The following is a 17389-nucleotide window of genomic DNA, read 5'->3' on the forward strand; positions in this document are numbered from 1 at the left end:
AGCTCCGTGTCCTTCTGCTGCTGGGGACCCCAGAGCTGGACACAGCTTTACCCCAGGGGGGTCTCCCCAGAGTGGAGCAGAGGGGGACAATCCCCTCCCTGGCCCTGCTGCTCACACTGCTGGGGGTGCAGCCCAGGACATGGGGGGTTTGATACCTCTGTTGAGCTTCTCCTCACCCCACACCCCCAAGTCCTTCTCCTCAGGGCTGCTCTCCAGACATTCTCCTCCCAGCCTGGATTTCTGCTGGGGTTACATGATAGGAAAATCATTCTCCTTTGCCTTTGTGCTTACAGGTTTCTGAGCAGATGGTGGGAGACCATTTGGCCTCTTCCTTCCAAGGCAGGTTGGGAAAGGGAGTCAGCAGTTTGGGGTTTTTTTTTGGTTTTTTCCACCTCAGGAGAACAGCACCTTGCTGGTTTCTGGGTACTGGTCCGAAGGGATGGCAGTGATTAGGGGCAAATTCTCTTGGAAAGAACAATTAAATTCTGCAGAACCTGATGCTATAGATAGACCTCACTCTGCCAAGAGCTTCTCACTGTCTAATAGATTTATTTGGCTTTCCTCTGGTCATGAGAAGAAAAAGGATGGTTTCAGGCAGGGCTTCCAAACAGCATCCTACTCAACTCTTTCTTTGATTATATTTAAGAAATAAATTCTGTTAATTAGACCTTTCCTCCCTCCTTGCTTGTTTTAAGAAGAGAAAGACCAGCTGGCTAGCTCACAAACTAGAACAGTAGCTACTCCTCTCTTGTTTCATCCCACCACTGAGATGGTGCCAGCAGTTTGGGTTGGTTTTTAGGTTTTTTTCCTGCCTTCATGAAAGTGAGGCCAGTGGAACAGACAGAAAAACAACTTCTGTTCTTCCAAACTTCTCTTTGTGCTGGCTTTGGGAGCACCTCTTGCCTCTATATTTGTGGTGCCTGTGATTCAGTGCCACTGCCTGGGACTTTGCAGTTTCAATTTTCTCCTTCTTGAACTTTATTCTAAAGCTGCTGAAAAGCAGGAGAGGAACCCAGGAGACTCAGACAGAGCTGCTGGCAAGTGCTGTGCCTCTGGGCACCATTTCATCTGCTCTATAACCTTCAGTAATCTGCTGATGCCAAAGGATTTTTCTGTTGTTTATTTTTTTTCTCCAGGCCTTCCATAGATTCTGTAGCTGTCAAAACTCCAGAGTTGGGTTTTTAATAAACTTTTCAGCTTGTGTTGCTCAGAATAGGAACAATATTTAGAATCACAGGGGCATCCTGGTTGGAAGGGGCCTTCAAGATCATTGAGGCCAACTCAGGTCAGTCCTACACCACCTGAACCACTAAATCATCACCTGAAGCTTCACATTTACCTTTTTTTCTTAATATTTCCAGGGATTTATGGACCAGCAGCTGCAATTCAGCTTTGTGCTTCCCACAGGAGGGACATTCTGAGTCCTGTTGGACACCTGTGAGGACCATGACACTTTCTCCTCCCAAATCTTCTCAATGAACATCTCTGCTTTCTCCTCACACCAGGAAACTTGGGAACAGATATTCATGTCACCTTTTTGGCTTACTCTCTCCTGTTCTGCTCTCCTCTTGCAAGGAGAGGTATTCAATTAAGAATCCACTGGAACAAAGTTGATTTGGGCCATCCAGACAGCTCCCTCTGAAGTCACTCAATGAATCACTTGAAAAGGGTGAATTTAACTGGGTGTTAACAGGTCAGCATGTAGCTAACAAGCAGCTTTCTGTCAGATAGCTGACTCCTAAATTAGCACTTTCCTTAATGATGTCTCTGTCGTGATGTTTCCACTTCATCCTGTTTGTTATTGTTCCCATTTCTGCCCTCAGGACCAGGGAACAGAAGATTCCTTGTGCCTGCACCTTCCCATCTTTCCTTCCTGCTTCACTTTGAAGTCTTCAGCTAGGAAAGCAAGTGCTTTCTAGATTATATCCATCCACTTTAAAGCCATTTTCTCTAACTGGCTTTGCAACATATTTTCCACAGCCTCATGCTGCTGCTGCCCATGGCCAGCACTGAAGAATTCATAGTGGGGTCTGGTGAGCTGCAGCTTTCCATAGAATGTCAGACTGATTTGGGATGGAGGGACCTTCAAAATCATCCAGTTCCAACCCCCTGCATGGGCAGGGACACCTCCCACCAGCCCAGCAAGCCCCATCCAACCTGACCTGAGACACTGCCAGGGATGGGGCAGCCACAGCTTCTGGGGGCAACCTGGGCACCCAGGGGCTCAGCACCCTCACCCAAAACAATTTCTCCCTCCCTCTCTCCCCAAGAAATAGAATCCTGGAATGGGTTGGCTTGGAAGAGAACTGAAAGCTCAGCTCATTCCAACCCCCCTGCCATGGGCAGGGACACCTCCCTCCCAGATTGCTCCAAGCCCCATCCAACCTGGCTTTGAACACTGCCAGGGATGGGGCAGAGACTCTTTTCCTGGGCAACCTGGTTCTAAAGCTCAGCACCCTCACCCCAAACAAGTTCTCCCTCCCTCCCTCCCTGCCTGCCCAAGATCTCCTCTCCATCTCCCCTCTTGCAGCTGGAAACCCTTCCCCCTCGCAGGGTCCCATCCCTCCAGGCCCTTGTCCCAAGTCCCTCCCCAGCTTTCCTGGAGCCCCTTCAGGCACTGGAAGGTGCTCTAAGGTCTCCCCATTGCAGCCTTCTCTTCTCCAGCCTCAACACCCCCAACTCTCTCAGCCTGGCTCCAGAGCAGAGCTGCTCCAGCCCTCCCAGCAGCTCCAGGGCCTCCTCTGCACTGGCTCCAACAGCTCCGTGTCCTTCTGCTGCTGGGGACCCCAGAGCTGGACACAGCTTTACCCCAGGAGGGTCTCCCCAGAGCAGAGAAGGATGTTTTCTTGTTCTGTGCTCTGCTTTCTGTTGGGCACTTGTTGGGGAAGCTCTTGGGGAGCGGGGCTTTGCCAGCTGGAGGAGGAAGTTCTCAAAACCTTGGTTGTTTCCATCTTCCTGCTCCATCTGAAGTTGACATTTGTGTCACAGGCTCATCACAAGGGCTGGAACAAAACCAGAGCCAAAGCTTGCAGGAAGGATTTCAGTAGATGTGAATCACCTGATGAAACAGAATGAAATGGAAATGCAGCTCTTTATTGGAGCCACAAGTCCTAGAGCTTCTCTCCTGAAGGAGCAGTGCACACATGCAGCCCCTGCAGCCAATGGTACCCTGGGCTGCATCAAGAGAAGAGTGGCCATCAGGTCAAGGGAGAGGATTCCTCCCCTCTACTCCACTCTCAGGAGATCCCACTTGGAGCTCTGTGTCCAGTTCTGGAGCCCCTATTCCAAGAAAGTCATGGATTTGGTGGAGGATGTCCAGAGAAGGGCCAGGAGGATGCTCAGAGGGCTATGGAGCAGCTCTGCTGTGAGGACAGACTGAGGGAGTTGGGGTTATTCAGTCTGGAGAGGAGAAGGCTCCAAGGAGACCTCATTGTGGCCTTCCAGGATCTGAAGGGGCTCCAGGAAAGGTGGGGAGGGACTTTTTAGGATGTCAGGGAGTGATAGGAGCAGGGGAATGGATTCAAAGTAGAGGAGGGGAGCTTGAGATTGGAAGTGAGGAAGAAGTTCTTCCCCATGAGGGTGGTGAGAGACTGGAAGAGGTTGCCCAGAGAGGTGTTGGAAGCCCCATCCCTGGAAGTTTTGAAGGTTGGATGGGGCTTGGAGCACCCTGGGCTGGTGGGAGGTGTCCCTGCTCATGCAGGGGGTTGGGACTGGATGAGCTTTGAGGTCCCACCCAACCCAGAGCAGTGTGTAATCCCATGGGTGTTCAGGCTGGAGAAGAGAAGGCTGCAATGGGGAGACCTTAGAGCACCTTCCAGTGCCTGAAGGGGCTCCAGGAAAGCTGGGGAGGGACTTGGGACAAGGGCCTGGAGGGATGGGACCCTGCGAGGGGGAAGGGTTTCCTGCTGCAAGAGGGGAGATGGAGAGGAGATCTTGGGCAGGCAGGGAGGGAGGGAGGGAGAACTTGTTTGGGGTGAGGGTGCTGAGCTTTAGAACCAGGTTGCCCAGGAAAAGAGTCTCTGCCCCATCCCTGGCAGTGTTCAAAGCCAGGTTGGATGGGGCTTGGAGCAATCTGGGAGGGAGGTGTCCCTGCCCATGGCAGGGGGGTTGGAATGATCTAAGCTTTCAGTTCTCTTCCAATCCAACCCATTCCAGGATTCTATTTCTTGGGGAGGGAGAGAGGGACGGAGGGAGGGAGGGAGGGAGAGAGAGAGGGAGAAATTGTTTGGGGTGAGGGTGCTGAGCCCCTGGGTGCCCAGGTTGTCCAAGGAAGCTGTGGCTGCCCCATCCCTGGCAGTGTCTCAGGTCAGGTTGGATGGGGCTTGGAGCACCCTGGGCTGGTGGGAGGTGTCCCTGCCCATGCTGGGGGTTGGAACTGGATGAGATTTGAGGTCCCTTCCAACCCTGAGAGTTCTGTGATTCTAACTAATCTGAATTAACTCTTTTTGGTAGATTCAGCTTTTGCAGGAGTCTTCTGGAAAAAAAAGGCAGAACTGCAGGAATGTTTTTCTTAGCACTTTAAAGTGAATTAAGGTCACTTTGATTCTGAATAGAAGAGTTTGGTGACAGCTTAATTCAGTTTTACATTGCTCAGTTCATTGATACATTAGTGACTGCTTCCAGAGGGGACTCAGAAGTGTTGGAGGTTTTTTTTTCCCTTTTCCATGGGTAGATCTCATCTTCTCTGAGTCTCTGTGAGCAGCAGGACCTGCTCCATGGGGACAAACTGTAAGTGAAGAGCAAAGCCTCCAAACCTCAGGCTGGAAATGGGAAACCTTTGGAGAGAAGTCTGTCCTTCACATGCAGTAAATACAGCTGGGTTCTGCTTGAATAAAGAAGAAAATCTCTCACTCTCAAGCAGAACAAGATAAAATTGCTTGGGTTTGTAGCTACAGGGATTCACCCTGAGCTTCTGGAAACCTTGCTCTGGTCAGCATTTCCAGCCCTCTTTTCCCTGGGAATCCAGGCACACTGGGAAGAAGAATTTTGGCTCTTCTCATCCATGGTTTTAGTGCTGAGGATACTGGATTTCCCCTGAGCAGCTGAGCTGTGAATGCACAACCAGGGACAGGCATCATTTCTCCTGCTAGCTCTGCTGTGAGGAGCTTCTGGCAAAGGGAAGTCACTGAGTGAGTGTTTAATTAAGAAAATTTGTTCCTGTAGTGCTCTGAGCTCTCTTGAGTTGTCAGGAATGGGCAGGGAACAAGCAGCAGATGTGGCTTGCAGCAGGAACAGCTGCATGGGAATTTTGGTGCTTTCAGCCCATCTCAGTTGGGTTTTTCCACATATCTGTTTGACACCAGCTCTGGCTTCTGGTGCCCTTTCTGTGTCTTTGAAAATATCTTGAAGAGAATCATCTTTTAAAACAAGAGATGGGTTTTTAAGTACAAGGGAAGAGGTGAAACCAGCTGAGGTGTGGATGAGCTTAGTGGACCTGTCCTGCTTCTTAGGGACCTGAATGCATCAACTATCAATGCCTTTTGTTGAAATTTCACTATTTTGGGGCTTTATGGCAAAGTCAGGTGTCTTCCTTTTTTAATTTTGAGAGGTGAGTGGCAGAAAAGGCTGCCTTGGTTTGGGTTTTTAATTTAGTTTCTTTGAGTTGTGCTTCTTTCTCTGTTGTCTTAGGATAAAATTCACTTTATTCTCTCTTCCCTCTGGAAGATTCAGGGAATCATAGAATGGTTTGGGTTGGAAGGAACCTTAAAGCTCACCCAGTCCCAACCCCTGCATGGGCAGGGACACCTCCCACCAGCCCAGGGTGCTCCAAGCCCCATCCAACCTGACCTGAGACACTGCCAGGGATGGGGCAGCCACAGCTTCCTTGGACAACCTGGGCACCCAGGAGCTCAGCACCCTCACCCCAAAGAATTTCTCCCTCCTTCCCCAAGAAATAGAATCCTGGAATGGGTTGGGTTGGAAGAGAACTGAAAGCTCAGCTGATTCCAACCCCCCTGCCATGGGCAGGGACACCTCCCACCAGCCCAGGGTGCTCCAAGCCCCATCCAACCTGGCAACAATTCTTCCAGGGTCTCACCACCCTCAAATTCAAGAACTTCCTCCCCATCTCCAACCTCAATCTCCCCTTTCTCTCCAAGTTTTAACCCATTTCCCTTCTCCTCTCCCTACCCCCCCCGTGTCCAAAGCCCTCCCCCAGCTTTCTTGGAGCCCCTTCAGATATTGGAAGGTTGCTCTAAGGTCACCTGGGAGCCTCCTCTTCTCCAGGCTGAACAACCCCAAGCCCTCAGCCTGGCTTCCCAGGGAGCTGCTCCATGGCAGGTGTTAAAACTAGAGGGAAATAGGATCTGTAGTTACCTCCTATTTGAACTCCCAATTCCTTAACACCCTTTAAATCCAATGGGTGGTTTTATTAAATCCTCATTCCCCTGCAGAATGTTTGCATCAGCCCTCACTGGAATTGAGCTCCCATTTCAGATCATCTTCTTGGAGACCTTCAGGGAAAACCCAGAGAAGGAACAAGGAGGATGAGGTCCCTGTGGCCAAGCCTGACATCTGATCCTTTTGCTTCATCTTCTCCAGGGTGCAGAGAGGGATGGACACTTCTCAAGCACAGTTTGGAGTCCAGATAGTCCTGAGCCCTTTCCTTCATCTTCTCCAGGGTGCAGAGAGGGATGGACACTTCTCAAGCACAGTTTGGAGTCCAGACAGTCAAGCTCAGATGAATTTCCCTCTCAAAGCATTTCCCAACCAGAAGCCTGAACAATTCCCTTGACTGTAAATACTTTTATTTTCAGTGTGTTCACTCCAAAACAAATCCATCTCTGTGGATGCTTTCAGATTTTCAAAGCAGAAGCCCAAAAGGGATGGATGTTTCTCTTTCCCTTTGTGAATCACCTCTAAACCATGTAATGTTTGTTTAACTGATTATTCCAGCTCTGAGGAGCCCAATAACTTCCCAGCTGTCACCATTAGTGTATGGAATACCCACCCCTCTGGGCCATACCAGCTGCCCAGTGGCACTGCACTACCTCCCAGACTGCAGATTTTTCCATTAATTCCTTCACTTTCTTCCCTCTTACTAGTTGTTTTTTTTTTTTTTTTCCATGTGTTGATTGCAGCAAGAGGCAATTATTACTGGAACCAACCAAAATCTGTCAAATCTTCCCCACAAGGAGTTTGTCTGAACCCTGGAGAGCAGCTTAAATTTTGAACAAGAGTCAGAGCTTAATAAAGCAGCAGCAAAGGGGGAAGGTGGTTAAGCACAGCTGCTTGTGTCGAGTTCAAACTCATTATTCAGCCTGGGCAAATCATTTATTTCACTGTTCGTGGAGGAAAGATGTTTGCTGCCTCCTTTGTTACTGCTCCCCAGGTCTGATTCACTGCTGATAAATGTGACAGGCTCTAAGGAGAAAACAGGAGAAGTCCTAATTAGATGTTTCACTGGGTCTAGTTCCATCCTAAGTCAGTAAAAGACCTGTGAGAGCAAAATGATACGTTTTTGCTTTGCTCTTTAATGTCCACCAGACTGGAGGTGCAGCAAGCAGAGGATGTGCTTGAGGGAGTGATGGTTCTGTGTTGAAATTGTGCAGTTTAGAATCATGGAGTGGTTTGGGTTGGAAGGGACCTCAAAGCTCATCCAGTCCCAACCCCCTGCATGGGCAGGGACACCTCCCACCAGCCCAGGGTGCTCCAAGCCCCATCCAACCTGACCTGAGACACTGCCAGGCATGGGGCAGCCCCAGATTTTCCTTTTCTCATCAGAAGATCCCATCTGCTGGCAGCTGATCCTCCAGAGACTCCAGCACCACCACCACAAACCTCAGGTTCTTCTGAAGGGCCATTTGGGGGCTCAGCTCAGCTCCTCCATACAGCCCTGAGAAGGCTCAGGACAGAGCAAAAGTTGAGGAATGCTTTGGGTTCAAAGGGACCTTAAAGATCATTTAATTCCACCCCCATTGCGATGGGCAGGGACCCCTCCCACCAGCCCAGGGGGCTCCAAACCCACCCAAGGTGTCCATGAAAGCTTCCAGGGATGAGGGAACCCTAATTAATGCTCCTTGAGCATGGAATCCTGGAAGGGTTTGGGTTGGAGGGGACCTTAAAGCTCCTCCAGTCCCAAGGGGACAATCCAGGGACACCTCCCACCAGCCCAGGGTGCTCCGAGCCCCATCCAACCTGACCTGAGACACTGCCAGGGATGGGGCAGCCACAGCTTCTGGGGGCAACCTGGGCACCCAGGGGCTCAGCACCCTCACCCCAAAGAATTTCTCCCTCCCTCCCCAAGAAACAGAATCCTGGAATGGGTTGGGTTGGAAGAGAACTGAAAGCTCAGCTCATTCCAACCCCCCTGCCATGGGCAGGGACACCTCCCTCCCAGATTGCTCCAAGCCCCATCCAACCTGGCTTTGAACACTGCCAGGGATGGGGCAGAGACTCTTTTCCTGGGCAACCTGGTTCTAAAGCTCAGCACCCTCACCCCAAACAATTTCTCCCTCCCTCCCTCCCTGCCTGCCCAAGATCTCCTCTCCATCTCCCCTCTTGCAGCTGGAAACCCTTCCCCCTCGCAGGGTCCCATCCCTCCAGGCCCTTGTCCCAAGTCCCTCCCCAGCTTTCCTATAGCCTGGTCAGGGTTTTCTTTATTTTAGGATGTCTCTTACTATGTCTCTTCCTTCTCAAGATGAAGCTCACAGCTGCTCTCACCCAGTGTTGTGGTGAAGAGAAAAAACAGTTTTTGAAGCCTTCCTGGTTTCATCAGATTGAGATGTCCTACAAGTCTCACAACCAACTCCTTTGTATAGAGACCTGTTGGGTTTTTTCCTGTTCTTTCCATCTTTCTCATTCATTATGGGGCTTGGTATCTTCCTGAAGTAAAACATCCACTTTTTTATTTCCTTTTAGGGGAGAGGGTGGGTAGGGAGAGGGCTTCCTTTTGGGAAGGAGGATGCCAGGTGGCAAACTCAGCCTGCAGGATCTCAGGTGTGTTCCCTGCTCTGCTCCCTCCCAGTGCCTTTATCTGTGAGCAGGTGTGACTTAGAATCATAGAATCAGCATGGTTGGGAAGGACCTTCAAGATCATCAAGTCCAACACCACTTGAACCACTAAATTGATTTCTCAGACCCCATTTTTAGGAAGCCCAGAGGTGTCTAAGGTGAAAGCCATTTCAGACACAAAAGTGCCAGGAGTCAAAGAGAAGAAGCAGAGAGGTTTGGGTAGGAGGGGATAACAAATCATTGCTTTTTGTCTTCCTTCCCATCACACAGCTTTAAAGACAAATATTTTGGAACTGTTTCCTAAGTGAAATCTGCCATGTGGAATGACAGAAGGAGGAATTAGTCAGGGATCTCAGAAAGAGCCTTTATGGAAGGGTTGTCATGGGCCTGACCTGGTGGCCGATTTCCTTGGGCATGGGTGGTCTGGGAGGTTGATGTGGATGAGATGGTGACAGGCACAGGCTCTCTCCCCATTCCTCTTTCCTCCTGGCTACACACAGATTATTGGAACAGGTTGCCCAGGGAGGTGGTGAAGTCTCCATCCCTGGAGGTATTAAAAAACCAGGTAGGTGTGAGCCTCCAGGAGGTGATTTTGTGGTTGAGGTGGTGTGGGACTGACAGTTGGATGCCATGATCTCGAAGGGCCTTTCCTGCCATGATGATTCAATGAAACTCCCTGTGGCCAAACACCAGCCACTCTTTCTGGAGTCCTGAAGCCCAAAAAGGCCTACAAAACTGTTTAGAGACAGAATTTTAAGCCTTTAAAAACTAAAGGTATTTATTTTTGGATCCAGGGAACTCCCAGCTCGCACCGGACAAAGAGTTCCACCGGTCAGGTAAAAGGGTTAGGTTATTGCTCTGTTTCCTTACAGGAGTTAATCCTCTCAGGGTCTTCCTCTGTTTCAGACCCACAAACTGCCTGACCCCCCAGCACCACCTCAGCTCCTTTCCCTGAAGCTTTTTCACCTCCTCATTTTGTTTCAGGCCACAGATGCCCTCCAGCAAGAAGCGGCCATCGTTGCGTGGCAGACAGCTCCAACTTGTATGTGTTTGGGGGCTACAACCCTGACTACGACGAGTCTGGTGGGCCAGAGAATGAAGATTACCCACTCTTCAGAGAGCTCTGGAGGTACAATTTTGCTACAGACACCTGGCACCAGATGGGCACTGAAGGCTACATGCCCAGGGAGCTGGCATCCATGTCACGTACGTATGGAAATTCAATTCCTGCCCCCTTACTCCTGAAGCTATATTTAATCAGTAGCCCTGGTGGAATGCAAAACTGGAACAGGTTGCCCCAAGGAAGTTGTGGCTGCCCCCTCCCTGGAAGTGTTGAAGGCCAGGTTGGATGAGGCCTTGAGCAACCTGATCTAGTGGAAGGGGTCTCTGATCTCATGGAAGGGGTCTCTGACTGTGTGGGGGGGTTGGAATTGGATCATCTTTAAGGACCCTTCCAACCCAAACCATTCTGTGATTCTGTGAAAACCAAGCAAGAACTGGAAATTCTGGATGTGTTTCCAACTCTTCTGCAAGTAGGCCTGGAGTTGTGGTTGAGTTGGTGATTTTTTTTCTCCTGTTTCACTCCAGCTGAGGCAGAGAGAAAGAAAAAAAAACCCAAACACAAGAGGTGGTCTTCATGTATTTAGCTTGGCATCTGCAAAGCCCCTGCTGTTTTCAGCAGCTGGGTCCTCAGTGCCATCAGAGATCTCAGAGCATCCAAAAATAGCTCTTTGTTCACTGGCCATTTTTAAAAGCAGCCCTTTGGTTACCATGGTTTTTAACTTGCATTCTCTGAGCATTTCAAAGCCATAAAGTTGAGCAATGTGAAACCAGAGGGTATTTCAACAATACTGAACACTCCCTGCCTACCATCTCCAGAGCAGAGAGGTGTTCTGTGTGGTTGTGACTCACAGCAACAAGTGTCTCTGCTTTACCTCTCCTCCTAGTTGTACTGCATGGCAACAACCTCCTGGTTTTTGGGGGCACCGGGATCCCCTTCGGAGAGAGCAACGGCAACGACGTCCACGTCTGCAATGTTAAATACAAAAGATGGGCTCTGCTCAGCTGCAGAGGGAAGAAACCCAATAGGATTTATGGCCAGGTATGAAGGCTGGACCCAAGCTAGAACAGGGGAAGTTTCAGCTCAGCATGAGGAGAAACTGAGCTGAGGGAGCCCTGGTTCAGGCTGCCCAGAGAGGTTGTGGAATCTCCTTCTCTGGAGCCTTTCCAAACCCCCCTGGCTGTGTTCCTGTGTGGGCTGCCCTGGGGGATCCTGCTGGGGCAGGGGGGTTGCACTGGGGCATCTCCTCTGCTTTGCTTGAAGAGGAATGCTTGAAGATGCATCTGGGGAGGAATAACCCCAACCCCCAGTGCAGAGCTGGGGATGTCCTGCTGGAAAGCAGCTCCCTGGAGAAAGCCCTTGGAGTCCTGGGGGACAGGGAATTCTCCAGGGGTCAGCAATGCGCCTTTGGGGCCAAGAGGGCCAATGGTGTCCTGGGGGCATCAGGAAAAGTGTGTCCAGCAGATCCAGGGAGGTTCTCCTCCTCCTCCTCCTCCTCCTCCTCCTCCTCCTCCTCCCTCCTCCCTCCTCCCTCCTCCCTCCTCCCTCCTCCCTCCTCCCTCCTCCCTCCTCCTCCTCCTCTTCCTCCTCCTCCTCCTCCTCTGCTCTGCTCTGCTCTGCCCTGGGGAGAGCACCCCTGGAATGCTGGTTCCAGTTTGGGGCTCCCCAGTTGAGGAGAGACTGGGATCTACTGGAGAGAGGCCAAGGGAGAGGTGGGAGGGTGAGGAAGGGACTTGAGCATCTGTGCTGGGAAGAAAGAGTGAGAGGCCTGGGGCTGTTGAGGCTGGAGAAGAGAAGGCTGAGAGGGGATGTGCTGAATGTCCATCAGTAGCTGAGGGGTGGGGGGCAAGAGGAAGGGGCCAATCTCTTTTTGGGGGTGGGCAGGGAGAGGCCAAGGAAGACTGGGTTGAAGGGAGAAGAGAGGAAGTTGCAGCTCAGCATGAGGAGAAAGTTGTTGAGGGTGAGGCTGAGGGAGCCCTGGCCCAGGCTGCCCAGAGAGGTTGTGGAGTCTCCTTCTCTGGAGCCTTTCCAAACCCCCCTGGCTGTGTTCCTGTGTGGGCTGCCCTGGGGGGGGATCCTGCTGGGGCAGGGGGGTTGCACTGGGGCATCTCCAGAGCTCCCTTCCCACCCCTGACACTCTGTGGTTCTCTGAGGATGTTGTTCTCTGTGTTTCATCCTGTGTGTTTTGGGAAAAGGAGCCAAGGTTTCTTCTCTGCTGGGAACTGGAGTTGTTCTGTGTGTCCATAAATGTAAGGAAAGGCAGGTATCATTCATAAAGAAGCAGTGCTGCCTTACTTCTTTGAGATTTCAAATGAAAGGAATAGTTTCCTTGTAGTTAGAAAAGCCACAGAATTGTAGAATCATCACAGTTGGAAATGACCTCGAAGATCATCAGGTCCAACCATTAACCCACCACCAGCATGACAAGCAAACCATGTCCCCAAGTGCCACATCTGCATGGTTTTTGAACACCTCCAGGGATGGGGACACCACCACTGCCCTGGGCAGCCTGGGCCAATGCTTCAGCACTCTTTCAGTAAAGAAATTTTCTTCCTAATATCCAAGCCAAATGTTTCCTGGTGCATTAAAATTTTTAAAAGTCAAAAGTTTTTGACTAAATGCCAGATGCAGTCTAATGAAAACATATGTCTGAGGTAAGGAGTGGTCAGTAGTTTCTGGAATTGCTCTCTTAGCTTCCTCAAAGCCTTTGAAACCCCAAGCCATAAATGAAAACAGTGGTGAGTAGCTCCTGTTTTTATCAAAATAACAACTTTTAAACTGTCCATAATGTGGATGAAGGTGGTGGACAAAAGAACTAGATTCACTCTCCCTGGAGGACTCCAGCTTTTGCTGTGCTTTCCAGTACTCCTGCCAAGGTATTTGTGGTTCAGACATTTATAACCCAACTAATTTCTCATTTAGATGTCTGCCAGACACGTGAGGGAAGGCAAATAATCTTCCCCTTGCCCAGCTCAGCTCGAGAGGCAAAGAGGCAGGAGGGAGCAGGAGGAGCTCCCATCTCTTCTTCCACCTTGGTCTGCCTCAGGGAATGGACTTTCACAGTTCCAGCTGGATGATATTCCACGTGCTTTGGAATTGTAGATGCTGTTTTCCTTTCTCAGGCTGACTTTTCCACTGTGTTTGGGACTTTCTCTGTTAGGTTTCATGCTGCTGGCTATCTGGTGGCTGGTTTATAAGATTCTGAGAGCTGGTTTATAAGATTCTCCATCAGAGCAGCTGTAAAAGGTTAGTGTGGAAGAGGTTCAGGGTTAACTCTGCTTTGGTTTTACCTCCTGGGAACCCCTGCAACACAAATCTGTCTTGTCTGGTGCCTGAAGCTCAGCAGCTTCTATTCTAGGTCCTCATCTGGAGGACAAGTCTTATGGAGGAGCATCTGAGAGAACTGGGTTTGTGCAGCCTGGAGCAAAGGAGGCTGAGAGGAGACCTTCTGGCTCTAAATCCCTGAGAGGAGGATGGAGTCAGAGGGAGTCACTCTCTTCTCCCAAAGGGCAAGCAACAGGAGAAGAGGAAACAGCCTCAAGCTGTGCCAGAAGGGGGTTTAGACTGGAGATCAGAAGAATCAGTGGTTACACACAGCACAGGCTGTCCAGGGAGGTGTTAAAACTGTGCAGATGTGGTGCTGAGGGCCATGGCTTAAGCACTGGACTTGGCAGAGTTGGATTGATGGTTGGAAGAATCAGGTAATGATTGGACTTGATGATCTTGAAGGTTTTTTCCTACCAGAACAATTCTGTGATCATGGAGTTCTGCCCATTTCCACAGACACCTCCACCACATCTTTTGTCTCTCATCCACGTTTGCCCTTCATGTTCCCCCTGAACATGTTCTGGGAGGTGTAGGTAGAGCTTTGCAAGGGATGTCTTGCTTTGGGAGGGCAGGAGTGCTCTTGTTTTCAGCCACTGGTGCCATATCTCCTTGCTCACTGGTTTCTCTCTCTTCCCTCCCAGGCCATGGCCATCATCAATGGCTGTCTCTATGTGTTTGGAGGAACAACTGGGTACATTTACAGTACTGACCTCCATAAACTCGACCTCAACACCAGAGAGTGGATCCAGCTGAGACCAAACAACATGTCCTGTGACATGCCAGAGGAGAGGTGAGGTGCTGGGGCAGTCCTGGGGAGCTTTGGTACTGGGGATTCACCACCCTTGCTGGGAATGAGAAGTTAAGGGAGCATGAACAAGCTTCTAGGTGCTCTTAGAGCAGGGTGTGAACCTTGCACAATGGGTGCTCCAGCAGTCTGGCACCCAGGGGGATGGAGGGATGGGGTGTGAAGTTTGTGCCAGGCCACTGAGATGGACTGAGTGGTGCCAGAACAGCACCTGAGGGGCAGCTGGTGACTTCTGAGGGGGGGAATATGCTCCAATCCATCCCTGCCCCTGTAGCAAGGCATGGAAGAAGGAGGGTTTGGAGATAAATCAGCAGCCATCTCAATGAGAGAAGGGGATGGAGTATTGATGGCCATCTTGGTGCCCCACAAGTCCTTGTACTTCAGTTTTGTGCTGCTCTGCTCTCAGAAAATGCCTTTCAGGCTTCTGCAGTGCTGCTGAGGTTGTTCCTGAAAGCTTCCACAGCTTCTGGTTGATGGAAGGTTGTGGAGTCTCCTTCTCTGGAGACTTTGGAAAACCCTCTGGATGTGCTCCTGTGTATCCTGCCTGAGGTGATCCTGCTTTGGCATGGAGCTTGGGCCCTTCCAACCCCTGACATTCTGTGATTCTGAAAGCTCTTGACCTGAGGGACTCACACAGCACCAGCCAGGCCTGGGCTGTCTGCTCAAACCACTCCAACTTTCAAGTGTTTTCATGAAGCTTTTTGTTGTTTTCACACTAATTCCTTGTGCTACTGGGTTTCCTTCTTTACCCCTCCAGGTACAGACATGAAATTGCACACGATGGTCAAAGGATTTATATCTTGGGAGGTGGAACTTCCTGGACAGCTTATTCCTTAGATAAGGTAAAGCCACCTTGAGCCCTGGGTAGGAGGTTCTGGGGGTGTTGATAGTCAAGATGCTCAACTTGAGCCAGCAGTGTGCTCCTGGAGCTCAGAAATCCAACCCCATCCTGGGATGCATCCAGAGGAGCAGGGCCAGCAGATCAGGAGAGGGGATTCTCCCCTTCTGCTCTTCACTTGTGAGACCCCAATTCCAGTACTGGTTCTGATGTCCCCACCAGAAGGACAAAAAGTCCAAATTATACAGGAACAATAATTAACCCAAGCTGTCAGGGTCCTCCTGCAGCTCAGAAATCCAACCCTGTCCTGGGATGCATCCAGAGGAGCATGGCCAGCAGATCAGGAGAGGGGATTCCCAGCCTCTGCTCTGCTCTTGGGAGACCCCCACCTCCAATCCTGCATCCAGGGCTGGTGTCCCCAGCAGAAGAAGGACATGGATCTGTTGGGATGAGTCCAGAGGAGGCCACAAAGATGATCCAGGGGCTGGAGCAGCTCTGCCATGAGGAGAGGCTGAGGAGCTGGGATTGTGCAGACTCCAGGGGGACCTTAGAGCTGCCCCCCAATCCCTGAAGGGAACCTCCAGGAAGGCTGCAGAGGGACTTTTCAGAAGAGTGTCCAGTGCTAGGAGAAGGGGAAATGGTTTGAAAGTGCAGGAGAAGAGGTTCAGGCTGGAGCTTAGGAAGAAGTTCTTCAGGAGGAGGGTGCTGAGACTCTGGAACAGATTGCCCAGAGAAGTTGTGGCTGCCCCCTCCCTGGAGGTGTTCAAGGCCAGGTTGGATGAGGCTTGGAGCAACCTGGGCTGGAGGAGAGGTGTCCCTGGGCATGGAGCTTGGAGGAGATGAGCTCTGAGCTCCCTTCCCACCTCACCCAGTCTATGATACAGTGAAGCAAAACCAGTGCAGTCTCTCATCCATCCTTGCCTGGAAAATTTGGTTAAAACCCCTCAGATAAGGAGGAGCAGCTTGTTCTCTTCTCTCTGCAGAACCTGGCACTGCCACAAACACGTCCTGTTGACTCACAGATGATGAATCTTTGCACTGCTCTGCACAACACCCTCATTCCCTTGGACCTGTTATCAAAGATTCCCACCTAAAACCACTCAGGACATCTTTTGAGGTGTCATCTTTGTGCCAAAATGGGCAAGTGCCAAGGGGAGGAATTCTTTGACATCAAATTCAGATATCCATATGGTGACTCCTTTCTTGTCTTCCCCCTTAAACATTTCCTTTCATTTCCTATGAACATTTTCCTCCACTACAACTTGGGGAGGGAAGAGTGAATCCATCCTGAACACCAAAATGAGAAATGAGGAGCCCATAAATAGTGCTTCACTACCAAAACAAGCTGAAACTGCAGCAGTGAACAGGGCTTTTTCTCTGCATTTTCTTCTCTCCTGCCCTGCAATCTGTTTCTAAACACTTCTGAGAACTGGAGGGTGTGGGATTTAATTGGTTCAGGGTTGTTTTTTTCCTAAATTTCTATTTCAATAGCAAAGCCTGAGAAGAAAGCTTTAGTAAGCTGGTGCAGGAGGTTTCATACCTGCTTAGTCACTGTCTGCCTTATCTGTTCTGGGTTTTTTTTTTCCACACTCAATGAAAAAGAGGTGTTATTTATAGTGGCTCCCTGGCTCAGAGCCTGCAGCTGCATCACAGGAGTGCTGGGAGAGCCAGGAGGCCCTAACACATCTCCCCCTTCCCCTTCAGATCCATGCCTACAACCTGGAAACCAACACCTGGGAGGAAATTGCTACAAAACCTCACGAAAAAGTTGGTGAGTTGGGAATTTCCCATGGTTTTCCCCTCTAAAGCAGAGTGTGGCCAAGATGGAATCATGGAATCATGGAGTTATTTAGGTTGGAAAAGGATCTTTGAGATCACCGAGTCCAAGCATTAACCCAGAACTGGTAAGGCCACCACTAAAGAATGCTTGAAGGTGCATCTGGGGAGGAATAACCCCAACCCCCAGTGCAGAGTTGGGAATGTCCTGCTGGAAAGCAGCTCCCTGGAGAAAGCCCTTGGAGTCCTGGGGGACAGGGAATTCTCCAGGGGTCAGCAATGTGCCCTTGGGGCCAAGAGGGCCAATGGTGTCCTGGGGGCATCAGGAAAAGTGTGTCCAGCAGATCCAGGGAGGTTCTCCTCCCTCCTCCTCCTCCTCCTCCTCCTCCTCCTCCTCCTCCTCCTCCTCCTCTCCTCCTCCTCCTCCTCCTCCTCCTCCTCCTCCTCCTCCTCCTCCTCCTCCCTCCTCCTCCGCCTCCTCCTCCCTCCTCCTCCTCCTCCTCCTCCTCCTCCTCCTCCTCCTCCTCCTCCTCCTCCTCTGCCCTGGGGAGAGCACCCAGGGGCTCCCCAGTTGAGGAGAGACTGGGATCTACTGGAGAGAGGCCAAGGGAGAGGTGGGAGGGTGAGGAAG

At 50.7% G+C, this 17389-nt stretch overlaps 1 protein-coding gene across 1 annotated transcript in view; it reads left to right on the forward strand.

Moving 5' to 3' along the window:
• KLHDC10 (kelch domain containing 10) overlaps positions 1-17389 on the forward strand; it is a 30719-nt gene that overhangs the window by 5988 nt on the left and 7342 nt on the right. The window contains exons 2-6 of the mRNA XM_030455787.1: positions 9937-10158; positions 10899-11053; positions 13981-14129; positions 14902-14986; positions 16687-16753. Of these exons, the coding sequence (XP_030311647.1) occupies positions 9937-10158; positions 10899-11053; positions 13981-14129; positions 14902-14986; positions 16687-16753 (678 nt within the window). The remainder of the gene's footprint in view (positions 1-9936; positions 10159-10898; positions 11054-13980; positions 14130-14901; positions 14987-16686; positions 16754-17389) is intronic.

This window comes from Calypte anna, chromosome 1 (assembly GCF_003957555.1).
Source record: "Calypte anna isolate BGI_N300 chromosome 1, bCalAnn1_v1.p, whole genome shotgun sequence".
Classification (NCBI taxonomy): domain Eukaryota; kingdom Metazoa; phylum Chordata; class Aves; order Apodiformes; family Trochilidae; genus Calypte; species Calypte anna.